Genomic DNA, 23710 nt, shown 5'->3' with positions numbered 1-23710 from the left:
TTGTTCTCTAGGTCCATACAATTAAAATGATACCCTACTTATATCGGTTTGATTTTGTCGTACTTCTAGAAAAAATCATAACTACATGCACGGAAATTTATACGTTTAAAATTGTCATTTTTTGACCCCTATAACTATTTTATTTTTCTGCGTATTGGGCGGTATGAGGGATCATTTTTGTACCGTTATCTGACGTTTTTAGCGGTATGATTTTTGTATTGATCTGACTTTTTGATCGCTTTTTATTCATTTTTTCATGATATAAAAAGCAACCGTAATATATTTTTATAGTTTGGACATTTACGCACGCGGTGATACCTCATATGTTTATATTTATTTTTATTTACATGGTGTTTTTTTTTATGGGATAAGGGGGGGTGATTTGAACTTTTATTAAGGAAAGGGTTAAATCACATTTATTAACTTTTATTTTACCCTTTTTTTTGCAGTGTTATAGCTCCCATAAGGGGCTATAACATTGCATACACTGATTGCCAGCACTATTCACTGCAAAGCCATAGCTTTGCAGTGATCAGTGTTATCGGCGGTCGATTGCTCAAGCCTGCATCTCAGGCTTGGAGCAATCAATCGCCGAAGGGACACGCCGGAGGAAGGTAAGAGGACCTCCGCTCATGTTCCAGCTGATCGGGACACCGCATTTTCACTGCGGTGGTCCCGATAAGCCCCACTGAGCAGCCAGGCAGCTTCCCCTTTCGTTTTAGACGCGGCTTTCAACTTTGAACGCCACGTCTAAAGGGTTAATAGCGCGCGGCACCGTGATCGCTGCCGCATGCTATTAGCCCCGGGTCCCGGCTTCAGTTACATGCCGGGACCAACCCGATGTGACGCGTGACCCCGCGTTATGTCGCGGGAGCCGGCCAAGGACGTAGATATACGTCCTTGGTCGTTAAGGGGTTAAACACATTTTTTGACCACCCCCCCTAGGGGCCTATCATAAGTCATCATCAGATGGCTTACATAGATCAATGTAATGCTATTGCATTACATTGATCAATGAAATCTGTGCTCAATTACTAAGGGCTGCCTAAGTGAGTCCTAAGCAATCACAGAGTTAGGGAAGACACCGAGGAACAGGTAAGACCTCGTGCTTCCCTAGCAACCCATAGCCCCCCTGCGATTACATTGCGGGGGGGCTATGAGACCACTGGACACCAGGGAATAGCGGAATTTAGTGTCATTACTGATAGCAGCAACCTCTTGATATCGCTACGTTGTAGCGAAACATGTTGAGGGGGGCAGAGTGGAGTTTTTAACAATCATAGCACTACTTTAATTTAAAATCTGTTTAACTTTCAGGCACCAGTTGCCTTGAAAACATTTGTTTTCTACTTGTTTCCAACAGAGTTACCCTTTAAGTGAAGTCTGAAATCCTTTAGGCTAAGTTTCCACTTGGTTTTTTTCCTGGCAGTTTTTGGAAAACTGCCACTGCAGTTTTTGTGCCAAAGCCAGAAGTGTATTCAAAAGGAATAGGTCATATATAGGAAGGACTTTCACTTCTCCTACCCTATGGATCCACTTCTGTCTTTGGCTCAAAAACTGCAGTGGCAGTTTTCCAAAAACTGCCAGGAAAAAAACCAAGTGGAAACTTAGCCTAAAGCAAATGTTTTCTCCACTTGTTGCAAAACTACAACTCACATCAAGCATAACAGTCACAGCCTTAAAGGGGTACTCTGCTCTTAGACATCTTATCCCCTATCCAAAGGATAGGGGATAAGATGTCAGATCGCCATGGTCCCGCTGCTGGTGAGCACCGGGATCACCGCTGTGGCACAGCGCTATCATTACTGCACAGAGCGAATTTGCTCTGAACGTAATGACGGGCAATACAGGGGCCGGAGCATCGTTACATCACGGCTCTGCCCCTCGTGATGTCACGGCCTTTAATAACACCGCTCTAAATCCACATTGCAAAGGGTGCAGAATTATACAGAAGATTATTGTTCTCATCTACATTGATCTCATAATGGAGAAAATAAAGATTTTTTTACCCAAATCTCACTTTGTGAAATTTGAAAAGAACCATTTTAGTGATTCAATATATGCTTCAGAAAGTTTTCATAAGGTAAAATAGTTTGTAAGCTATCAAAGTGCATTACATAAAATGTGTTGCAAAGCAAAAAACAAGACCTTTAAGATGTTCATTTTTATTACTTGCCTTAGGACTACAAGCACTTAAGTGTTTTTATAGAAACACTACCATAACAATAAAAGATGAGTAATTTGATGGTTTATTTACCATTTCTAACCTTTACAAATTGTCAAGCCTTCTTCTTCCAAATCTTTGCTTCAGGCTGTAGTTTTACAAGCTGGACAGAGAACTGTTCAGGCCTCTTAGCTGATGACCCAGAAGTGATTTAGGAACAGACTACAGATGGCTTATGTACAAAATGTCTTAAATGCTGATTGGCACTTTTTAAGTTTTTATCTTTTAACCTAATCTGCCTCCCACAAAATAAACCAGGTTTTCATAATACTCAATCATGCATTTTTTTCACTTTTTTAAGTCTTTGCTATATTCCCTGCAATAAAAATAAGTATTTGCAGTGGCATAGAAAGTTGACTTGTTCACTGTAATCCTGATAGTGTTTTTTGATTGAAGTTTTATAAAGGCACTTGCATAAAGTTTGATAAACAGAAATCAGACTTGATCGCAAATATCGAGGAGCAAATAAAGACAATTATGGCCACACGTAGAACAAATCTACTGTGGAAAATTTACACGTATTTGTGAACACTGCACTATGTTGTAAGTCCCATAGACTGTGAATAGAGCAGTGGTCAAGCATGTGCACTACTGCTCAATACATAGTTACATAGTTAGTATGGTTGAAAAAAGACATACGTCCATCAAGTCCAACCAGGGAATTGAAGGGAAGGGTGTAAGGGGATAAGGGGAAGGGATGTTGTTTTATAATTCTGCATAAGCATTAATGTTATTTTGTTCCAGGAATGTATCTATCCCTGTTTTAAAGCTATTAATTGTTCCTGCTGTGACCAGTTCCTGAGGTATTCAAGAAAGAAAGGGAGGGGGGCTCAGCTAGAAAAATATAAATAAACCTGGGTGCTTAACCAACATTATATGAAACCAACACTACAACAAATCCAGAAATAATGTACAAATGGAAGCACACCAAAGATATTCAATTAATGCAAAATATAACAATCTTTATTAGGAGCACATGATTGACATAGCAAAAAAACAATAATGACAGACACAATTTTTTTTTATTAAAAACACTTAAAAAGGCCCATATCGGGCCACACCACACAGATGAGACATGGTGTATGTCTCATCCGGACCAGGGCTAAAGAAGTATGGCTCTCCTACCAAAAATAGAATAATTGCAGTACACTATGCCCCCGTCTGACCTATATCACACAAGCTCACCATAAAGTGACATGTGCAAGATACACAAGATAAACCTATATACAGAGGTGTCCCAGTGAACATCAGAAAATGACATACGGAATCTCTAGAAATAAAGTGCCAAGCAGTCAATAAATGTGAACAAATAAACTAGAGATGCCAGCAAGAAGATGAATAAATAAGGTCAGATAGGAGGCAAGGCCTGCACAAGGTGGGAGCAAATATCACCCATACGCCCGGGTCCGAAGAACCTCCACGCGTTCCATCACTGAGTGACTTCCTCAGGAGCCACACTCCTGAGGAAGTCACTCAGTGACGGAACGTGTGGAGGTTCTTCGGACCCGGGCGTATGGGTGATATTTGCTCCCACCTTGTGCAGGCCTTGCCTCCTATCTGACCTTATTTATTCATCTTCTTGCTGGCATCTCTAGTTTATTTGTTCACATTTATTGACTGCTTGGCACTTTATTTCTAGAGATTCCGTATGTCATTTTCTGATGTTCACTGGGACACCTCTGTATATAGGTTTATCTTGTGTATCTTGCACATGTCACTTTATGGTGAGCTTGTGTGATATAGGTCAGACGGGGGCATAGTGTACTGCAATTATTCTATTTTTGGTAGGAGAGCCATACTTCTTTAGCCCTGGTCCGGATGAGACATACACCATGTCTCATCTGTGTGGTGTGGCCCGATATGGGCCTTTTTAAGTGTTTTTAATAAAAAAAAAAAATTGTGTCTGTCATTATTGTTTTTTTGCTATGTCAATCATGTGCTCCTAATAAAGATTGTTATATTTTGCATTAATTGAATATCTTTGGTGTGCTTCCATTTGTACATTATTTCTGGGTTTGTTGTACAGTTCCTGAGGTAGACTGTTCCATAAAATCACAGTTCTTATGGTAAGGAAGGCGTCACCCCTTTAGACTAAACCTTTTCTTCTCCAGACGGAGGTAGTGCCCCCTCGTCCTTTTGGGGGGGGGGGGGGTTTAACCTGGAACAGTTTTTCTCCATATTTTTTGTATGGGCCATTTATATACTTATATACGTTTATCATATCCCCCCTTTAACGTCTCTTCTCAAGACTAAACAATTGTAACTCCTTTAATCGTTCCTCATAGCTAAAATGTTCCATGCCCCATACACCCGGGGACAACTATCATCTATTTTCATAAACAGTGGGGGTCCCAGAGGTCAGGCCCCCAGAAATCAGTTTGTTATTCCCTATCCTGTTGCTAAGAAATACCTTTTAACCTTAGGATAGCCTCTTTGTTTTACTGGGATCAGTCAGCCTGCAACAGCTGATTGGTGCCGGCGCCACCTCCCGAAGCACAGTCGAAATGAAAAGTGACTACTGCTACGCTCAGTTAGTGAGGCTGTAATCACGCCATCTCCAACATGATTGACAGCATGGGCATCAGTGACATCATTTCTCTGTTCCTTCTTATGACTGAAATTTTGCGCTGCCCAGAAGCTGATTTATGTTCAAGGATAATGCTGTTCGGGGCCTGTGTGAGATTTCAGTCAGCAGAGGGAGCAGAGTGGTGATGCCAGTGGTGGCTGGGCTGTGAATCACACTTAAGTAGGCATAAATACAGCTCAGAGCCATTTTGACTACCTGAGGATGCCCCACACCCCCAGGACTACTTGGGGCTCATTTCCGTACAGCACAGGACAGCTTTCAAAGTCAATGTTGGTACTTTACAGGACGCATTGGAGGACATCCAAAGGTGGCAAGAAAACAGCTTTTAACCTATATAACATGTTGCCAAAAGTTATATATGGTAAAATCTGCTGACAGGTTCCCTTTAAGATATGAGGCATATCTGAATGTTTTTAAAATGGAAAAATGGAATTAATAAAAAAAAAAAAAAAGGTGTAATCTGTTACCCGACCCATTCGTAGTTCCTCTACAGCTTCCAGTAAATGTGCTTTAAATTCATACAGATGAATAGGAAGGAGTGTTTCTGAAGATCCCTTTAAGGTATAGGAAGAATTCTTCATGTCTATTTCACCTTCATCCATTATTTAAAAAAATAAAATAAAGCCTGAAAAAAGCAAAATGGAATTCATCTAATTGTCATCACATTGCAATAAAAGTGTTTTTCTAGCTGGTTACTGTCCATACTCCTGCTCTGGCTGACCCATAGTGATACATGGTAAAGTGATATACTTGGACAATAAAAGGTGATTTCAGGGGTTTTTAAAAGTTGAACCTATCTAGTCCCCAAGGCTTATTATTTGACTACTGTAAACTGCAATGTGGCATTTAGTGGCCAATCAACCCCACATGATGTCACATCAGCATGGACACAATTTGTGTATTTCAGATTTTCTTACTGATTTACAGTACACTGGACACTGCATTTTTAAACTAAAAAGCATAAAAATACTGATGAAAGGTAATATTTTTCCAGAGAACACTTTGGCCCAGACTAACAAATATTGTCCGGTTTTCATAATGACATCAAATTAGGTATTTGGGTTCTTATCCCACTACGTTTATTATCTACAGTATGTACTTGCAGCTTAGTGTATATGGGTGGTTTTCCTTGCGCACATTGGTGTGCCATTTTGCGCCAACTTGCACTAAAGTGAAAACAGAACACTTTAATATATCCTCACATGATTATTTTTCTGTAAATTTTGTGCTGTAGATTTTATCATTGACTTAGGCACCAGTCACATAATGGACACACTATCCAAGAAATACCAATGCAGGAGCCTCCCATTATTTTCAATAGGATTCTGTTGCACCGTCAACATTTTTGCAGTTAAATATTTTGCCACTGAATGTAATTCCTTTGTCGGAATCTGTTCAGAAATGCATTGCCATAAAATGGAAATGTGCATATGTGAGCTGTCCTAGTGCCTGTTAGTATCAGCGTCTGCTGCTGCATAGAGAATATCGAGAAATAGAGACATCACATGTCTGAGCTGTCCTAGCGTCGATTGATATTGGCGGCTGCTGATATCTAGAAATTGCGGACGGATATTAGGTAGTGTGAATGAGCCCATAACATAAAAAATTTGCAACAGAAAATCCACAGTATAAAATCTAGAGAACAAAATCTGCTGCGGTAAATAAGCAGCAAAATATGCACTTATGAACATACCCTATAGTATTGACGGCGAACCTATGGCACGCGTGCCACAGGTGGCACGCTGAGCCCCCTCTGTGGGCATGCGGCCATAGTTCACCATGCAACCCGTGCAGACCTGCGACCGCTCATCCCCTCAGCTCTCCGAAGGTTTCCGAAGGCAGAGCAGAGGACGCAGGTCTGCATGGGAGAAATAAGCCACGCCACCACATTTCGCCCTCCTGGAGGACGCAGGTCTGCACGGGAGATAGAAGCCACGCCCCAAGCTGCACCCCCCCCCCCCCCCATGTCCCCCTCCCGGAGGACGCAGTTCTGCAAGGCAGAAAGAAGGCAGAGCATGGGAGAGAGGACGTATGTCCCCCTTCACACATAGAAATCTCCCTTGCCTAATGATTTCTATGTGTGAAGGGGGACATACTGCACTGGCTGGGGATAAGGGGGGGGGGGGAAATCACAGACTGGGGATGATTTCCATGTGTGAAGGGGTACATACTGCACTGGCTGGGGATAAGGGGGGGGGACATCACAGACTGGGGATGATTTCCATGTGTGAAGGGGGACATACTGCATGGGCTGTGGATAAGGGGGGGACCTCACAGACTGGGGATGATTTCTATGTGTGAAGGGGGACATACTGTACGGGCTGTGGATAAGGGGGGACATCACAGACTGGGGATGATTTCTATGTGTGAAGGGGGACATACTGCACAGGCTAGGGATAAGGGGGGAGGGACATCACAGACTGGGGATGATTTCTATGTGTGAAGTGGTACATACTGCACTGGCTGGGGATAAGGGGGGCATCATAGACTGGGGATGATTTCTATGTGTGAAGGGGGACATACTGCATGGGCTGTGGATAAGGGGGGGACCTCACAGACTGGGGATGATTTCTATGTGTGAAGGGGGACATACTGCATGGGCTGTGGATAAGGGGGGCATCATAGACTGGGGATGATTTCTATGTGTGAAGGGGGACATACTGCATGGGCTGTGGATAAGGGGGGGACCTCACAGACTGGGGATGATTTCTATGTGTGAAGGGGGACATACTGTACGGGCTGTGGATAAGGGGGGGACCTCACAGACTGGGGATGATTTCTATGTGTGAAGGGGGACATACTGTACGGGCTGTGGATAAGGGGGGACATCACAGACTGGGGATGATTTCTATGTGTGAAGGGGGACATACTGCACGGGCTGGGGATAAGGGGGGAGGGACATCACAGACTGGGGATGATTTCTATGTGTGAAGTGGTACATACTGCACTGGCTGGGGATAAGGGGGGGAACATCACAGACTGGGGATGATTTCTATGTGTGAAGGAGGACATACTGCACGGGCTGTGGATAAGGGGGGACCTCACAGACTGGGGATGATTTCTATGTGTGAAGGGGGACATACTGCACGGGCTGGGGATAAGGGGGGAGGGACATCACAGACTGGGGATGATTTCTATGTGTGAAGTGGTACATACTGCACTGGCTGGGGATAAGGGGGGGAACATCACAGACTGGGGAGGATTTCTATGTGTGAAGGGGGACATACTGTACGGGCTGTGGATAAGGGGGGACCTCACAGACTGGGGATGATTTCTATGTGTGAAGGGGGACATACTGCACGGGCTGGGGATAAGGGGGGGACCTCACAGACTGGGGATGATTTCTATGTGTGAAGGAGGACATACTGGACGGGCTGTGGATAAGGGGGGACCTCACAGACTGGGGATGATTTCTTTGTGTGAAGTGGTACATACTGCACAGGCTAGGGATAAGGGGGGAGGGACATCACAGACTGTGGATGATTTCTATGTGTGAAGGAGGACATACTGCACTGGCTGGGGATAAGGGGGGAGGGACATCACAGACTGTGGATGATTTCTATGTGTGAAGGAGGACATACTGCACTGGCTGGGGATAAGGGGGGTAACATCACAGACTGTGGATGATTTCTATGTGTGAAGGAGGACATACTGCACGGGCTGGGGATAAGGGGGGGGGCATCACAGACTGTGGATGATTTCTATGTGTGAAGGGGGACATACTGCACTGGCTGGGGATAAGGGGGGGAACATCACAGACTGTGGATGATTTCTATGTGTGAAGGGGGACATACTGCATGGGCTGGGGATAATGGGGGGGGCATCACAGACTGGGGAGGATTTCTATGTGTGAAGGGGGACATACTGCACAGGCTGGGTGTTACGCCTAGCGCTCCGGGTCCCCGCTCCTCCCCGGAGCGCTCACGGCGTCTTTCTCCCTGCAGCTTCCCGGTCAGTCCCGCTGACCGGGAGCGCTGCTCTGTCTCGGCCGTTGGGGATGCGATTCGCACAGCGGGACGCGCCCGCTCGCGAATCGCATCCCAGGTCACTTACCCGTTCCCGTCTCCTGCGGTCATGTGCTGGCGCGCGCGGCTCCGCTCTCTAGGGCGCGCGCGCGCCAGCTCCCTGAGACTTAAAGGGCCAGTGCACCAATGATTGGTGCCTGGCCCAATTAGCTTAATTGGCTCCCACCTGGTCCCTGACTATATCTAACCTCCTCCCTTGCACTTCCTTGCCGGATCTTGTTGCCATCGTGCCTTGTGAAAGCGTTTTGTGTGTTTAAAAGCCAGTGTACCAGAACTCCTGCTATCTCCCCTGACTACGAATCTTGCCGCCTGCCCCCGACCTTCTGCTTCGTCCGACCTTGCTTCTGCCTACTCCCTTGTACCTTGCCTATCTTCAGCAGCCAGAGAGGTGAGCCGTTGCTAGTGGATACGACCTGGTCACTACCGCCGCAGCAAGACCATCCCGCTTTGCGGCGGGCTCTGGTGAAAACCTGTAGTGGCTTAGAACCGGTCCACTAGCGCGGTCCTCGCCATCCCTCTCTGGCACAGAGGATCCACTACCTGCCAGCCGGCATCGTGACAGTAGATCCGGCCATGGATCCCGCTGAAGTTCCTCTGCCAGCTGCCGCCGACCTCCCTACATTGGTCGCCCGACAAGAGCACCAGCTGTCGTACTTGACCACCATGACACAGCAACTCCAGTCGCAGCTACAGCAGCTCCAGTCACAGCAACAGCAGCAACAGTCACAGCTACAGCAAGTTCAGTCTCAGCTTCAGCAGCAACAACCATCTCCTCCGCCAGCTCCTGCACCCCTTCCGCAGCGAGTGGCCACTCCTAGCCTCCGCCTGTCTTTGCCGGACAAATTTAATGGGGACTCTAAGTTTTGCCGTGGCTTCCTTTCGCAATGTTCTCTGCACTTGGAGATGATGTCGGACCAGTTTCCTACTGAAAGGTCTAAGGTGGCTTTCGTAGTCAGCCTTCTGTCTGGAAAAGCCCTGTCATGGGCCACACCGCTCTGGGACCGCAATGACCCCGTCACTGCCTCTGTACACTCCTTCTTCTCGGAAATTCGAAGTGTCTTTGAGGAACCTGCCCGAGCCTCTTCTGCTGAGACTGCCCTGCTGAACCTGGTCCAGGGTAATTCCTCCGTTGGCGAGTACGCCATACAATTCCGTACTCTTGCTTCTGAACTATCCTGGAATAATGAGGCTCTCTGCGCGACCTTTAAAAAAGGCCTATCCAGCAACATTAAAGATGTTCTGGCCGCACGAGAGACTCCTGCTAGCCTTCATGAACTCATTCATCTAGCCACTCGCATTGACATGCGTTTTTCTGAGAGGCATCAAGAGCTCCGCCAGGAAAAAGACTTAGATCTCTGGACACCTCTCCCACAGTCTCCACTGCAATCTGCGCCTAGGCCTCCCGCCGAGGAGGCCATGCAAGTGGATCGGTCTCGCCTGACCCTGGAAGAGAGGAATCGCCGTAAGGAGGAGAATCTTTGTCTGTACTGTGCCAGTACTGAACATTTTTTGGTGGATTGCCCAATCCGTCCTCCACGCCTGGGAAACGCACGCTCGCACTCAGCTCTCGTGGGTGTGGCGTCTCTTGATGCTAAGTCGGCTTCTCCACGTCTCACGGTGCCTGTTCGGATCTCTACTTCAGCCAGCTCTCCCCTCTCAGCCGTGGCCTGCCTGGACTCTGGAGCTTCTGGGAATTTTATTCGGGAGTCCTTAGTGAATAAATTCCGCATTCCGGTGACCCGTCTTGTCAAGCCACTCCACATTTCCGCGGTCAACGGAGCCAGGTTGGATTGCACCGTGCGTTACCGCACGGAGCCCCTCCTAATGTGCATCGGACCTCATCACGAGGAAATTAAATTTTTTGTCCTTCCTAATTGCACTTCCGAAATTCTCCTTGGACTACCCTGGCTTCAACACCATTCCCCAACCCTGGATTGGTCCACTGGGGAGATCAAGAGTTGGGGTCCCTCTTGTTCCAAGGACTGCCTTCAACCGGTTCCCAGTAATCCCTGCCGTGACCCTGTGGTTCCTCCTGTATCCGCTCCCCCTAAGGTCATTAAGGACTCTGCCTGCCACAGGAAATGCCTCTCCCCCCCTCCCAGTCCCATCAGGCAAACCTCTGTATCCCCTCATGACCCTCGTCCTGGTGTCACACTGCCCCGTGCCAGGTCTCGCCCTCTGCCATCCCTCCCCATTCCTACTCCTGCTGTACTGCCTGCCATTGAGGAAACCATACATTCCTTCCCGGTGTCCTCATCCCAGGGGAGGCAGTCACCGGACAAAAAAAAGGGGAGACCTAAGGGGGGGGGGTACTGTTACGCCTAGCGCTCCGGGTCCTCGCTCCTCCCCGGAGCGCTCACGGCGTCTTTCTCCCTGCAGCTTCCCGGTCAGTCCCGCTGACCGGGAGCGCTGCTCTGTCTCGGCCGTTGGGGATGCGATTCGCACAGCGGGACGCGCCCGCTCGCGAATCGCATCCCAGGTCACTTACCCGTTCCCGTCTCCTGCGGTCATGTGCTGGCGCGCGCGGCTCCGCTCTCTAGGGCGCGCGCGCGCCAGCTCCCTGAGACTTAAAGGGCCAGTGCACCAATGATTGGTGCCTGGCCCAATTAGCTTAATTGGCTCCCACCTGGTCCCTGACTATATCTAACCTCCTCCCTTGCACTTCCTTGCCGGATCTTGTTGCCATCGTGCCTTGTGAAAGCGTTTTGTGTGTTTAAAAGCCAGTGTACCAGAACTCCTGCTATCTCCCCTGACTACGAATCTTGCCGCCTGCCCCCGACCTTCTGCTTCGTCCGACCTTGCTTCTGCCTACTCCCTTGTACCTTGCCTATCTTCAGCAGCCAGAGAGGTGAGCCGTTGCTAGTGGATACGACCTGGTCACTACCGCCGCAGCAAGACCATCCCGCTTTGCGGCGGGCTCTGGTGAAAACCTGTAGTGGCTTAGAACCGGTCCACTAGCGCGGTCCTCGCCATCCCTCTCTGGCACAGAGGATCCACTACCTGCCAGCCGGCATCGTGACACTGGGGATAAGGGGGGGGGACATCACAGACTGGGGATGATTTATATGTGTGAAGGAGGACATACTGCACAGGCTGGGGATAAGGGGGGGACATCACAGACTGGGGATGATTTCTATGTGTGAAGGAGGACATACTGCACAGGCTGGGGATAAGGGGGGGGGGACATCACAGACTGGGGATGATTTCTATGTGTGAAGGAGGACATACTGCACTGGCTGGGGATAAGGGGGGGGGGACATCACAGACTGGAGATGATTTCTATGTGTGAAGGAGGACATACTGCACTGGCTGGGGATAAGGGGGGACATCATAGACTGGGGATGATTTCTTTGTGTGAAGGGGGACATACTGCACTGGCTGGGGATAATGGGGGGGGGCATCACAGACTGTGGATGATTTCTATGTGTGAAGGGGGACATACTGCATGGGCTGGGGATAATGGGGGGGGGCATCACAGACTGGGGAGGATTTCTATGTGTGAAGGGGGACATACTGCACAGGCTGGGGATAAGGGGGGGGGACATCACAGACTGGGGATGATTTCTATGTGTGAAGGAGGACATACTGCACAGGCTGGGGATAAGGGGGGGGGACATCACAGACTGGGGATGATTTCTATGTGTGAAGGAGGACATACTGCACTGGCTGGGGATAAGGGGGGGGGGACATCACAGACTGGAGATGATTTCTATGTGTGAAGGAGGACATACTGCACAGGCTAGGGATAAGGGGGAGGGACATCACAGACTGTGGATGATTTCTATTTGAGGGCACTTTGAGGGAAAAAAAAGTTGGCGTGCATTACGGTTTGGGCACTTGGGCTCAAAAAGGTTCGCCATCACTGCCCTATAGTGCAAAAATCATGTCCCAGGCTCTGAATGAAAAGCCATTATAACAAAATCAGGAAAGTTACAAATTGCAAAACCACACCCCCTTTTAAAGATTTTAAGTTGAATTGTTGCAGTAGTTACAAGATAAAAAAAAAGGTCTGCACATACTTAATAAGCAAACCACACTTCTAGAAACTAACCAACAATAAAAGTTATCTCCTGTACACAGAATAAACTACAGGAGGCAGACATCTTTTTTAGGGGAGCCTAAAAAGAATATACCTAAATACCCCTTTAACAACAAACAATAAACTGTGTTATAGGGCTGTGTTATAGGGCTTGGCCGATCATTAAGGGATAAACAGGTACAGTTACACAAGGCATCTTATCATAACATGCATGTTTTAGGCTAGGTTTCTATCAGAAAAAAACACCAGAAAAACAGACACAAGCAGGAGTCCCTGCTTCTAGCGGGGCTGACCTATGCCTGCACAGTGATGCTGAGCAGAAGATATACATTGTATATCTATTACCCAGCAAGAGTTTACAGTAAAAACAGCAATGTGCATACATTGCAAGTTTACAGTAAAGCTTTGTAAGGCCTTGCTGAGCACTATGTGCCAGTGCAGCAAGGAAAGAGTTAACTTGCACCGCTAAGTGGTGCTGGTTAACTCTGTGGGGTGTACAGTAAAACCAGTCATCTATATAAAGCAGGATATATTGTAATCAGTAGTCAGACGTCCACTTACCACCCTAGCTTTAGCTTTTTTCTGGTCCAGTGTAGCTCTGCCCCTAAAGAGGACATCATTAGATCCCAAAGCCAGGGTGGTTAGTATGGCTCTGTTCTCACTATGCATTTTGCATTATGTGAACAGACTCTTTCTGGCAGTGTCTAAACAGAGAGCCTCCAAGTGTTGCTCATTTGAATGAAGGGGCTTGTAGTTTATCAACAGCTAGAGACTCCCTGGTTAGAAACATATTGATTTATGTACTAACCCATTTTTTGTGTTTTTCTTTTCTTTTCAGATCTGTGTATCCTGTGGACTACTGTGGGTATTGGGGTAATAATGGGGGGTTAACGTTTTTAGGGCTAATGCTAAGCCCTTGCTTAGTAATGGTCTATGAAAGAGCTTCCACTACATTATTGAAAAGTAAAGTTAAAAAAACACGACATAATAAAAATAATGAGGGGCATTTACTAATCTTTTACTATGTAGTCTGGTTTTTACCCTGTTTTTTTCTACTTCATTTTTGACTATGTGCGACAAATTTACTAAATTGTTGCACGGCATTAATAAATTTGGCACACATAGGCAAAAGTGGGAAATTTACTTAATGTAGTAGAAAAAATAGTCTGTTCCTTTTTCCTGCTGTCTGAATAGGTTTGGCTGCTGGTTTCCTTCTGGATCTTTTGTTTTTGAGTTTTTTTTTAGCTTTTTCACCACATCTAAATAATTCAATAACTACAGTGGTCCCTCAAGTTACAATATTAATTGGTTCCAGGAAAACCATTGTAAGTTGAAACCATTGTATGTTGAGGCCATAACTCTATGGAAACGTGGTAATTGGTTCTAAAGGCACCAAAATGTCATCCAAAATAGGAAAAAGTGACAAAGAAAAATAAGTAGATGACTAATATAGATAAAGCAAATCCTTACATATAAAAGTAATAAAGATCTGCTGGGAGCTGTAAATTACTGTCTATGTCAGTGTTTCCCAAGCAGGGAGCCTCCAGCTGTTGCAAAACTATAACTCCCAGCATGCCTGGACAGAAAGGCTGTCCGGGCATGCTGGGAGTTGTAGTTTTGCAAAAGATGGGGCCACCCTGCTTGGGAAACACTGGTCTATGTAGAGGACAGGAGCTTCTTCAGGGGTCCTGTACAGTACAGGCAATGTCCCAAACAAGTAATGGAGTCGCCCTCACCTGGTGTCCAAAAGAGCAGCTAACCCTGATACAGGTAAAGTGTACAGAACATGTAATACCAGACACCAGTCAGTGCATACACTTCAGTAATACAGGGGTTTTACCAGTGAATGCCCATTTTGATTGGTTGGTTCTTCCAGCCATTGACACGTTTTACAGATCTGGACTGTCTGTAGCATTGTATGTTGAGTCTGGTTTCAACTTACGATGGTCCAGAAAAGACCATTGTATGTTGAAACTATTGTATGTTGAGGCCATTGTAAGTTGAGGGATCACTGTAAATTGTAGTCATGGCTCAGAAGTGGTAAACGGTGTTTAGTGTGTGTGTTTATTACATTTTTTTTAACACAGTTTTTTTCTCCCTAAATGTAATTACACTTTTTTTTTTTTTGGTTACTTCTTCTACAGATCTGTGTATCCTGTGGACTCCTTCGGATTCGGTGGACTACTTCGATGACCAGCGTTTTTCTTTGCTTGATGTTAATAAAATGGTTAACGAGGGCTTGTGGGGGAGTGTTTTTTGTAATAAATTTTTTTTTAAAACCTGTTGTGTTTTATTTTACTTTACTAGACAGGCTTAGTAGTGGAAGCTGTCTTATAGACTGAGTCCATTACTAAGCCGGGCTTAGCGTTAGCCACAAAAACAGCTAGCGCTAACCCCCAATTATTACCCCGGTACCCAACACCACAGGGGTGCCGGGATGAGCCGGTACCAACAGGCCCGGAGCGTCAAAAATGGCGCTCCTGGGCCTAGGCGGTAACAGGCTGGCGTTATTTAGGTTGGGGAGGGCCAGTAACAATGGTCCTCGCCCACCCTGGGAACGTCAGGCTGTTACTGTTTGGTTGGTATTTGGTTGAGAATAAAAATAGGGGGACCCTATGCGTTTTTTTAATATATTTAATTATTTATTTAAAAAAAAAACGCATAGGGTCCCCTTTATTTTCATTCTCAGCCAATTACCAACCAAACAGTAACAGCCTGACGTTCCCAGGGTGGGCGAGGACCATTGTTACTGGCCCTCCCCAGCCTAAATAACGCCAGCCTGTTACCGCTTAGGCCCAGGAGCGCCATTTTTGACGCTCCAGGCCTGTTGGTACTGGCTCTTCCCGGCACCCCTGTGGCGTTGGGTACCGGGGTAATAATAGGGGGTTAGCGCTAGCTGTTTTTGTGGCTAGCGCTAAGCCCAGGTTAGTAATGGACTCTGTCTATAAGACAGCTTCCACTACTAAGCCTGTCTAGTAAAGTAAGAAAAAAACACAACAGGTTTTAAAAAATTTTTATTACAAAAAACACTCCCCCACAAGCCCTCGTTAACCATTTTATTAAAATCAAACAAAGAAAAACGCTGGTCATCGAAGTAGTCCACCGAATCCGAAGGAGTCCACAGGATACACGGATCTGAAATGAGAAGAAAACAAAAAAAATGGGTTAGTACATTTATTATCACCTGCTCACACATCTCCCGCCCCGCACGACTACAACTGCCAGCATGCCCTTATAGTAAGGACATGCTGGCAGTTGTAGTTGTGTGGTGCAGGAGATGTGTGGGCAAGTGACAAGCTTGTCCCCTGCCCCCAGCTGCAGGACTACAACTCCCAGCATGCCCTTACAGTAAGGTGGGGCGGAGGCCGGGCACAGTGTTTCCCAACCTGGGACTTGTAGTTTTGCAACATCTGGAGGCACCCTGGTTGGGAAACACTGTTTTAGGCCAGTGTTTCCCAACCAGGGTGCCTCCAGATGTTGCAAAACTACAAGCCCCAGCATGCCTGGACAGTCAAAGGCTGTCTAGGCATGCTGGGAGTTGTAGTTTTGCAACATCTGGAGGCAACCTGTCTGGGAAACACTGGCCTAAAACTGTTTCCCAACCAGGGTGCCTCCAGATGTTGCAAAACTACAAGTCCCAGCATGCCTGGACAGTCAAAGGCTGTCTAGGCATGCTGGGAGTTGTAGTTTTGCAACATCTGGAGGCAACCTGGCTGGGAAACACTGGCCTAAAACTGTTTCCCAACCAGGGTGCCTCCAGATGTTGCAAAACTACAAGTCCCAGCATGCCTGGACAGTCAAAGGCTGTCTAGGCATGCTGGGAGTTGTAGTTTTGCAACATCTGGAGGCAACCTGGCTGGGAAACACTGGCCTAAAACAGTGTTTCCCAACCAGGGTGCCTCCAGATGTTGCAAAACTACAAGTCCCAGCATGCCTGGACAGTCAAAGGCTGTCTAGGCATGCTGGGAGTTGTAGTTTTGCAACATCTGGAGGCAACCTGGCTGGGAAACACTGGCCTAAAACAGTGTTTTCCAACCAGGGTGCCTCCAGATGTTGCAAAACTACAAGCCCCAGCATGCCTGGACAGTCAAAGGCTGTCCAGGCATGCTGGGAGTTGTAGTCTTGCAACATCTGGAGGCACCCTGGTTGGGAAACACTGGCCTAAAACAGTGTTTCCCAACCAGGGTGCCTCCAGATGTTGCAAGACTACAACTCCCAGCATGCCTAGACAGCCTTTGGCTGTCCAGGCATGCTGGGAGTTGTAGTCTTGCAACATCTGGAGGCACCCTGGTTGGGAAACACTGTTTTAGGCCAGTGTTTCCCAACTGTTTTAGGCCAGTGTTTCCCAACCAGGGTGCCTCCAGCTGTTGCTAAACTACAACTCCCAGCATGCCAGGACAGCCAAAGGCTGTTCAGGCATGCTGGGAGTTGTAGTCTTGCAACAACTGGAGGCACCCTGGTTGGGAAGCCTGCGCAACTTACCGGCTTCCGTAGGATCCAGCACTGCACGACACTGCCGCGCGACGATCTCCGACAGCGATCGTCGCTGGAGCCTCGGAAGGGTAAGTGAACTTCTTCGCCGGTCCCCTTCAGCTGTTTAGTTTTGCAACAGCTGGAGGACTACAGTTTACAGACCACAAACCAGTGGTCTGCAAACTGTGGCCCTCCAGCTGTTGCAAAACTACAACTCCCAGCATGCCTGGACAGCCAATGGCTGTCTAGGCATGCTGGGAGTTGTAGTCTTGCAACATCTGGAGGCACCCTGGTTGGGAAACACTGTTTTAGGCCAGTGTTTCCCAACAAGGGTGCCTCCAGCTGTTGCAAAACTACAACTCCCAGCATGCCCGGACAGCCAAAGGGTGTCCAGGCATGCTGGGAGTTGTAGTCTTGCAACATTTGGAGGCACCCTGGTTGGGAAGCTTGCGCAACTTACCGGCTTCCATAGGATCCAGCGCTGCACGATACTGCCGCGCGACACTGCCGCGCGACAGTGCCGCGCGACGATCTCCGTCAGCGATCGTCGCTGGAGCCTCGGAAGGGTAAGTGAACTTCTTCGCCGGTCCCCTTCAGCTGTTTAGTTTTGCAACAGCTGGAGGACTACAGTTTACAGACCACACACCACTGGTCTGCAAACTGCGGCCCTCCAGCTGTTGCAAAACTACAACACCCAGCATGCCCTGACAGCCAAAGCCTATGGCTCTCAGGGCAGGAGCCCGGGCTGACATTACAGTGCAGCCGCCCGGGCTCCTCATACGGTCTCCCCGCTACCCCCCTTGTCTCCCGCCCGGGCTCCTCATACGGCCTCCCCGCTACCCCCCCCCCCCCCTTGTCTCCCGCCCGCGCCGCTCAGCTCCCGCTGCTACAAGACTACAACTCCCAGCGTGTCCTCACTGTAAGGCCATGCTGGGACTTGTAGTCTTGCAACAGCAGACAGATGGGAGTTGTGTGGTGCTGGCAGGTGAGAGGGGGGGGATGTAAATCACTGCAGTGTCCCGGTAGCGCAGTGAGGGTAGCGGGGAGAAAGTATGTCGGAGCCCGGGCGGCAGTAGCTTTTCCTGCTCCATGTTGGAGCTGGAGTAAATTTAGTCAATTTTTATGGCCGTTGCGACAGTTTATTGCGCAACTGCGACTGTCTCAGTTAATAAATTCCTGACCACTGCAAGTAAAAACTGAAAACTTGCGTAAATTAAGCGGGAATTTTTTTTTTGACTTTCTAACTCTTGCTAGGGAAAGTCGCACAATTTATAGGGTAGGCGCAATTGCGACAATTTTGCGCCAAAAATAGTCAGAAAAAAATGACTAAACCCCTTAGTAAATGCCCCCCAATATGTTATTACAAAAAAGCTTCCCCACAGGCCTACATGGCCCTAGCCATTTTATCGGGGGGAAAAAAGCAGGTAATCTAAGTAGTCCACCGAATCTGATGTATTCCATAGGATACAGAGGTCTGAAATGACAACAAAAGAAAAGCACAAAAAATTAGTTAGTACATAAATCAGTGTGTTCCCAAACAGAGAGCCTCCAGTTGTTGGTGGTTGTAGTTTTGCATCACCTGGAGGCTCCCAGTTTAGGAAGACACTGCCATAAAGAGTCTGTTTGCATTATGCAAAACGCATAATGAGAATAGAGCCATTTTCACCACCCTGGCTCCGGGCTGTAGCTTCGCCTCTTATAATGTAGTTAGCTACTTAAGACCAGGAAGAAGCTAAAACCAGGGTGATAAGTGAATGTCTGGCTACTGTATACAGTATATCCAGCTATCTATAGATAGCTAGATATACTGTATACCCAATAAAGAGTTAACCGGCACTGCTCAGCTGCACAAATTAACTCTTTCCTTGTTGACCTAACCACTATGTGCCAGCCCAGCAAGGGCTAACCATAAATCAGAGGTGTATACACATTGGAAGGAATTTACCAACGATTTAGACGCATGTCGCATTTGTGGACTTTTTTGTGACTTTTTACAGCACCGCAGATTTGTGAGAAATCACTGTTTACAGTGAAATATCCAAATGTGGATGCAGTGGTCAGGAATTTATCATTGCGACTTTCCGTGGGAAAGTCACAAAAAGTCGCAAACCACACTAAAAAGTCGCAAGTCCATGCCAAGTCAAACCTGGCTTACTAAACTGCCTGTGGAGAACACTTTTGAAAAACCTCCACTCCCCGGCCACCCGCCCGCATGTACCACCCGCCTGCTAGCTATTTCAGGACTACAACTCCAAGCATGCCCTTACAGTGAGGACATGCTGGGTGTTGTAGTTGCAGAAAAAGCCAAAATATAGACTAAAATATAACCTTTATTGGATTAATTTAAAACCATGCCCACACTGGGCTAACAACACCAAAAAAAGTGCTCAAACTGTGACAAATACCACAAAACCAGATATAATACAACTGATGTATTATAAATTTGCTTCTAACTAATGTTTTCCCTATCCCCTTGGCTCAGGGTGGGATTGGTCAGGGACAACAGGCAGGGCGGGGTAGGGAACCTGATACACCCTACAATACCCCTGTTCTAGTTCCCTGTCCTGTCCCTGCTTAAGTTGTCAGGAGACTATTGGAAGCTTGATGCAGTGAGCACGCCATGGTTACAAATGATGGTCTGATAGAGGATGCGACTGCATCCTCTATCAGACCATCATTTCTAACCATGGCGTGCTCACTGCATCAAGCTTCCGATAGTCTCCTGACGACTTAAGCAAGGAAACGCGTTGAGACATGAATTATCTTTCAATCTGACAGATATGTATCACTTCTTAACTAACACCTATATGTATCTATAGTTTGAACTAGTATAACTCCTGTTTGTGCCTAATTATTTGGCACAATCATAAAATCCTACTAATGGTAGATTAATTATCCTTTACTTGGGTATGGTCTGTGGATATATCTAATATACTCATGAGGAATAAATACTGCATATTTGATACCTGCTTGGATACTGGGATATGAACATAATCATATTTGTAATTTTCTGTAACTCAACTATATCCAATTGTTATCTATAGACATATTTAAGTCATACTCTGACAATAAGGGATATACTGGTAAATAATCATATCATTATCCCATATTTTCTAAATTGCTGAACTCCAACCATAGTATATTTTAATATCTGAAGATATATATAGGGTATTGTCCCCCAAGTGAGTCAGTGATACCATTAGTAAGTAAGTAAGTTCATTTAGGGACACCTAGTAAGATCAGACTAGGTTCCAGAGCGGGGCCGTCCTTATCAGGACGTAAACTCCGCCTAGGACAGGGAAATAGAACAGGGGTATTGTAGGGTGTATCAGGTTCCCTACCCCGCCCTGCCTGTTGTCCCTGACCAATCCCACCCTGAGCCAAGGGGATAGGGAAAACATTAGTTAGAAGCAAATTTATAATATATCAGTTGTATTATATCTGGTTTTGTGGTATTTGTCACAGTTTGAGCACCCTTTTTTTTGGTGTTGTTAGCTCAGTGTGGGCATGGTTTTAAAGTAATCCAATAAAGGTTATATTTTAGTCTATATTTTGGCTTTTTCTGATTTGGTGATAGACTAGCAGCATCTAGAATTGAATTTTTGTGTTGTAGTTGCAACAGCTAGCTGGCGGGTGAGGTGGTAGATGCAGGCGGGTGGCCGGGTAGCGGAGCCGGACAACTCACAAAAATATGAAACTTCCGCGGGAAGTTAGGGTGAGCTGGTCCGGGCCATCCATGCTGCAGGGAACGTCCAGTGGGGATGGTTAGTCGTTGCGGGCTGTCCATCTTCACCAGGGGGGCCTCTTCTCCGCACTTCGGGCCCGGAGTAGTGACGTTGTCTTGACGACGGCGCACAGGGACGTCCCATGAACGTCCCTGTGTGTCGTCGTCAAGGCAATGTCACTTTTCCGGGGCCGAGCCCGAAGCACGGAGAAGAGGCCCCCTGGTGAAAATGGACAGCCCGCAACGACTAACCATCCCCACTGGACGGTCCCTGCAGCATAGATGGCCCGGACCAGCTCACCCTAACTTCCCGCGGGGAGGTAAGTACAAAACAAAGGGGGGGGGGGGGGCTGGATGATGACTAAGGCCGCAGTGGTCTTCAACCTGCGGACCTCCAGAGGTTTCAAAACTACAGCACTCAGCTTGCTACATTTTGCTACAGTTTTGCAACATCTGGAGGTCCGCAGGTTGAAGACCACTGATGAAGGGATTGACAGGCGGAGAGTTTACTCGAGTATAAGCCGAGGGGGGCGTTTTCAGCACGAAAAATCATGCTGAAAAACTCGGCTAATACTCGAGTATATACGGTATGTCTCCCCCACAGTTGGTCTCTGAAGTTCTAGGTTCTGCTGCAGTTCTCTGCTAGCTTTTGCCTCTGGTTGCTCCCCCCTACTGTCCCTGTGGGAGGGACACCTGCTGTGTCCAGAGGAGCTCCTGGAGGGGGCCGGAGGAGGTGGAAATCGCGTATCTTTTTAGATTTTTTGCTTTATTGGGTATGTTCACACTGAGAAATTGTTGAGGAATCATTTTGGTCAGAAAATTCTTAAAATCTGCTATCTTCTGCTTGGAGAGGAACTGGAATGGAGTTGGTGCAGAATTTATATTGGAATCTGACAAAGAATGTTTAAGAGGATATCTGGAGAAGGGTCAGAATTACAAACACCAATGGACTGGCTCTCAATTCTCCATGTTTTGTCTCAATCTGCCTCTGCCTCAGAGATAACACTGAGTCTACAGACAGCAGCATCTCTACAGCCCAACACAGGATCAGCAGTTTAAGCACACACAGCCAAAACAGTCACCTTCACAGGTCCTCCTCAGGAAGGTACTACAGGTGCAGGGCTTCTTCTTTCTTCACGCACTACTACCAGACTGGACACAGTACCACAGAACAATGGGGGAGAATTATCAAAACCTGTGTAGAGGGAGAGTGGTGCAGCTGCCAATAGCAAATCAGAGGCCTTGTCAAAAATGAAAGAACTTATTGGTTGCTATGGGCAACTGGTCACTTTTTCCTCTGCACAGGTTTTAGTAAATCTCCCTCAATGTTTATATTTACAGCGTTCCTGCTTTTCTCCAAACAACCAATCAGCAGCAGCTACTTTCAAAAATCTGCCTAGCAACTGCATCTCTGAAACAAACCTGCCCAGCAACTGTAGGTTACACCACCTGTGGAAAAACAAGAGGGGGGAGAGCAAGAACAAGATCTGGACTGAACCAAGTTCAGTATTAGCACATACATAAAACTTACGGTATGAGAAATATGCCATGTGTGCCATACACTAAAATAATATATGTGTAGACAAAAAGAGACAGTACAGCTGCTGAGAGACAATAGTTTCCAATAAAGAGGACCAGGGAAGCCATTACTACATGCAGGAATAGCAGCCTTTAAAAGCAGTCATTATAAGTGAAACAGTAACCATTACAAACAAAACCATGTACATATATGTATATAAATGTCTCTGGGCTCTCAGAACTAGTTGTAACAGAGCTAAGGTAATGGCCCAGGGAGGGATGGAAGTGGATATTCTGGTTATTGATGGCTTAGGTAGCTATAAGGGTCACTGTGGTCTCAGTTATGTCCGATCTATATTACTATAGCAGCTGACTACTGCTGAATGGAGAAATAAAGGAAGGTTACTATCACTTTACTGTTTAAGGGTCTATTCACAAGCTGTCATAAGAACATTTAGTTTACATTGGAATCTGCAGCATAAACCCCCTGCACATCAAATCCTGTGCATAAAATCTGCGCAGGAAACTGTACGTGTATACTCCTCGCCGTACTGCCAATTGCAGGTATCACATCATGCGTCCTACGACACACAATGTTATACCAGTATCAGCATTACAAATGTGACTGCTATCCCCCTGTGCAACTTCATCACCCCCTGTGCCACTTTATCGCCCCTTTCATCACCCCCTGTGCCACTTTATGGCCCCTTTCATCACCCCCTAGGCCACTTTATCTTCCCCATCATCAACCCTTGTGCTATTTCATCATCCCCTGTGCAACTTTGTTCTCTCCTTGATCACTCCCTGTTCCATTTTATTCCCCTATCCCTTGATCCCCCCCCCCCAAGTGTCACTTCATTCCCCCCTTTCTTGATGCCCTCACCTGGCCTGCAGTAGTTATGCAACAGCTGGAGGCACATTTTTTCTATGAAAATAGCAATTGCATAACTGCAGCCCCCAGCATGCACAAACTACCAAAGGGCATGCTGGGAGTTGCAGTAGTGTGCCTCCAGCTGTTGCATAACTACAAGTCCCAGCATGCACTTCGGCTGTAAGTGCATGCTGAGAGTTGTAGTTTTGCAACAGCTGAAGGCACGCTGGTTGCTAAACACTGAGTTTG

General features: G+C 46.9%; 1 protein-coding gene across 9 annotated transcripts in view; it reads right to left on the bottom strand.

Moving 5' to 3' along the window:
* Nucleotides 1-22477, bottom strand: part of CCDC73 (coiled-coil domain containing 73) — a 250434-nt gene extending 227957 nt beyond the window's left edge. For 3 of the 9 annotated variants that reach the window (XM_056526616.1, XM_056526615.1, XM_056526611.1), the window contains exons 1-2: nt 22155-22476; nt 5279-5436 (exon numbers count right to left, since the gene is read on the bottom strand). In XM_056526616.1, the coding sequence (XP_056382591.1) occupies nt 5279-5413 (135 nt within the window). In that variant the 5' untranslated portion in view covers nt 5414-5436; nt 22155-22476. Of the gene's footprint in view, nt 1-5278; nt 5437-22154 lie in introns of those variants that run through there. The other 6 variants (XM_056526619.1, XM_056526620.1, XM_056526613.1 and 3 more) reach the window with 5 other exon arrangements.
* Nucleotides 22478-23710: the final 1233 nt, after the last annotated feature.

The sequence above is a fragment of the Hyla sarda genome, chromosome 6 (assembly GCF_029499605.1).
Source record: "Hyla sarda isolate aHylSar1 chromosome 6, aHylSar1.hap1, whole genome shotgun sequence".
Classification (NCBI taxonomy): domain Eukaryota; kingdom Metazoa; phylum Chordata; class Amphibia; order Anura; family Hylidae; genus Hyla; species Hyla sarda.
This window is presented reverse-complemented; position numbering and strand designations above follow the sequence as displayed.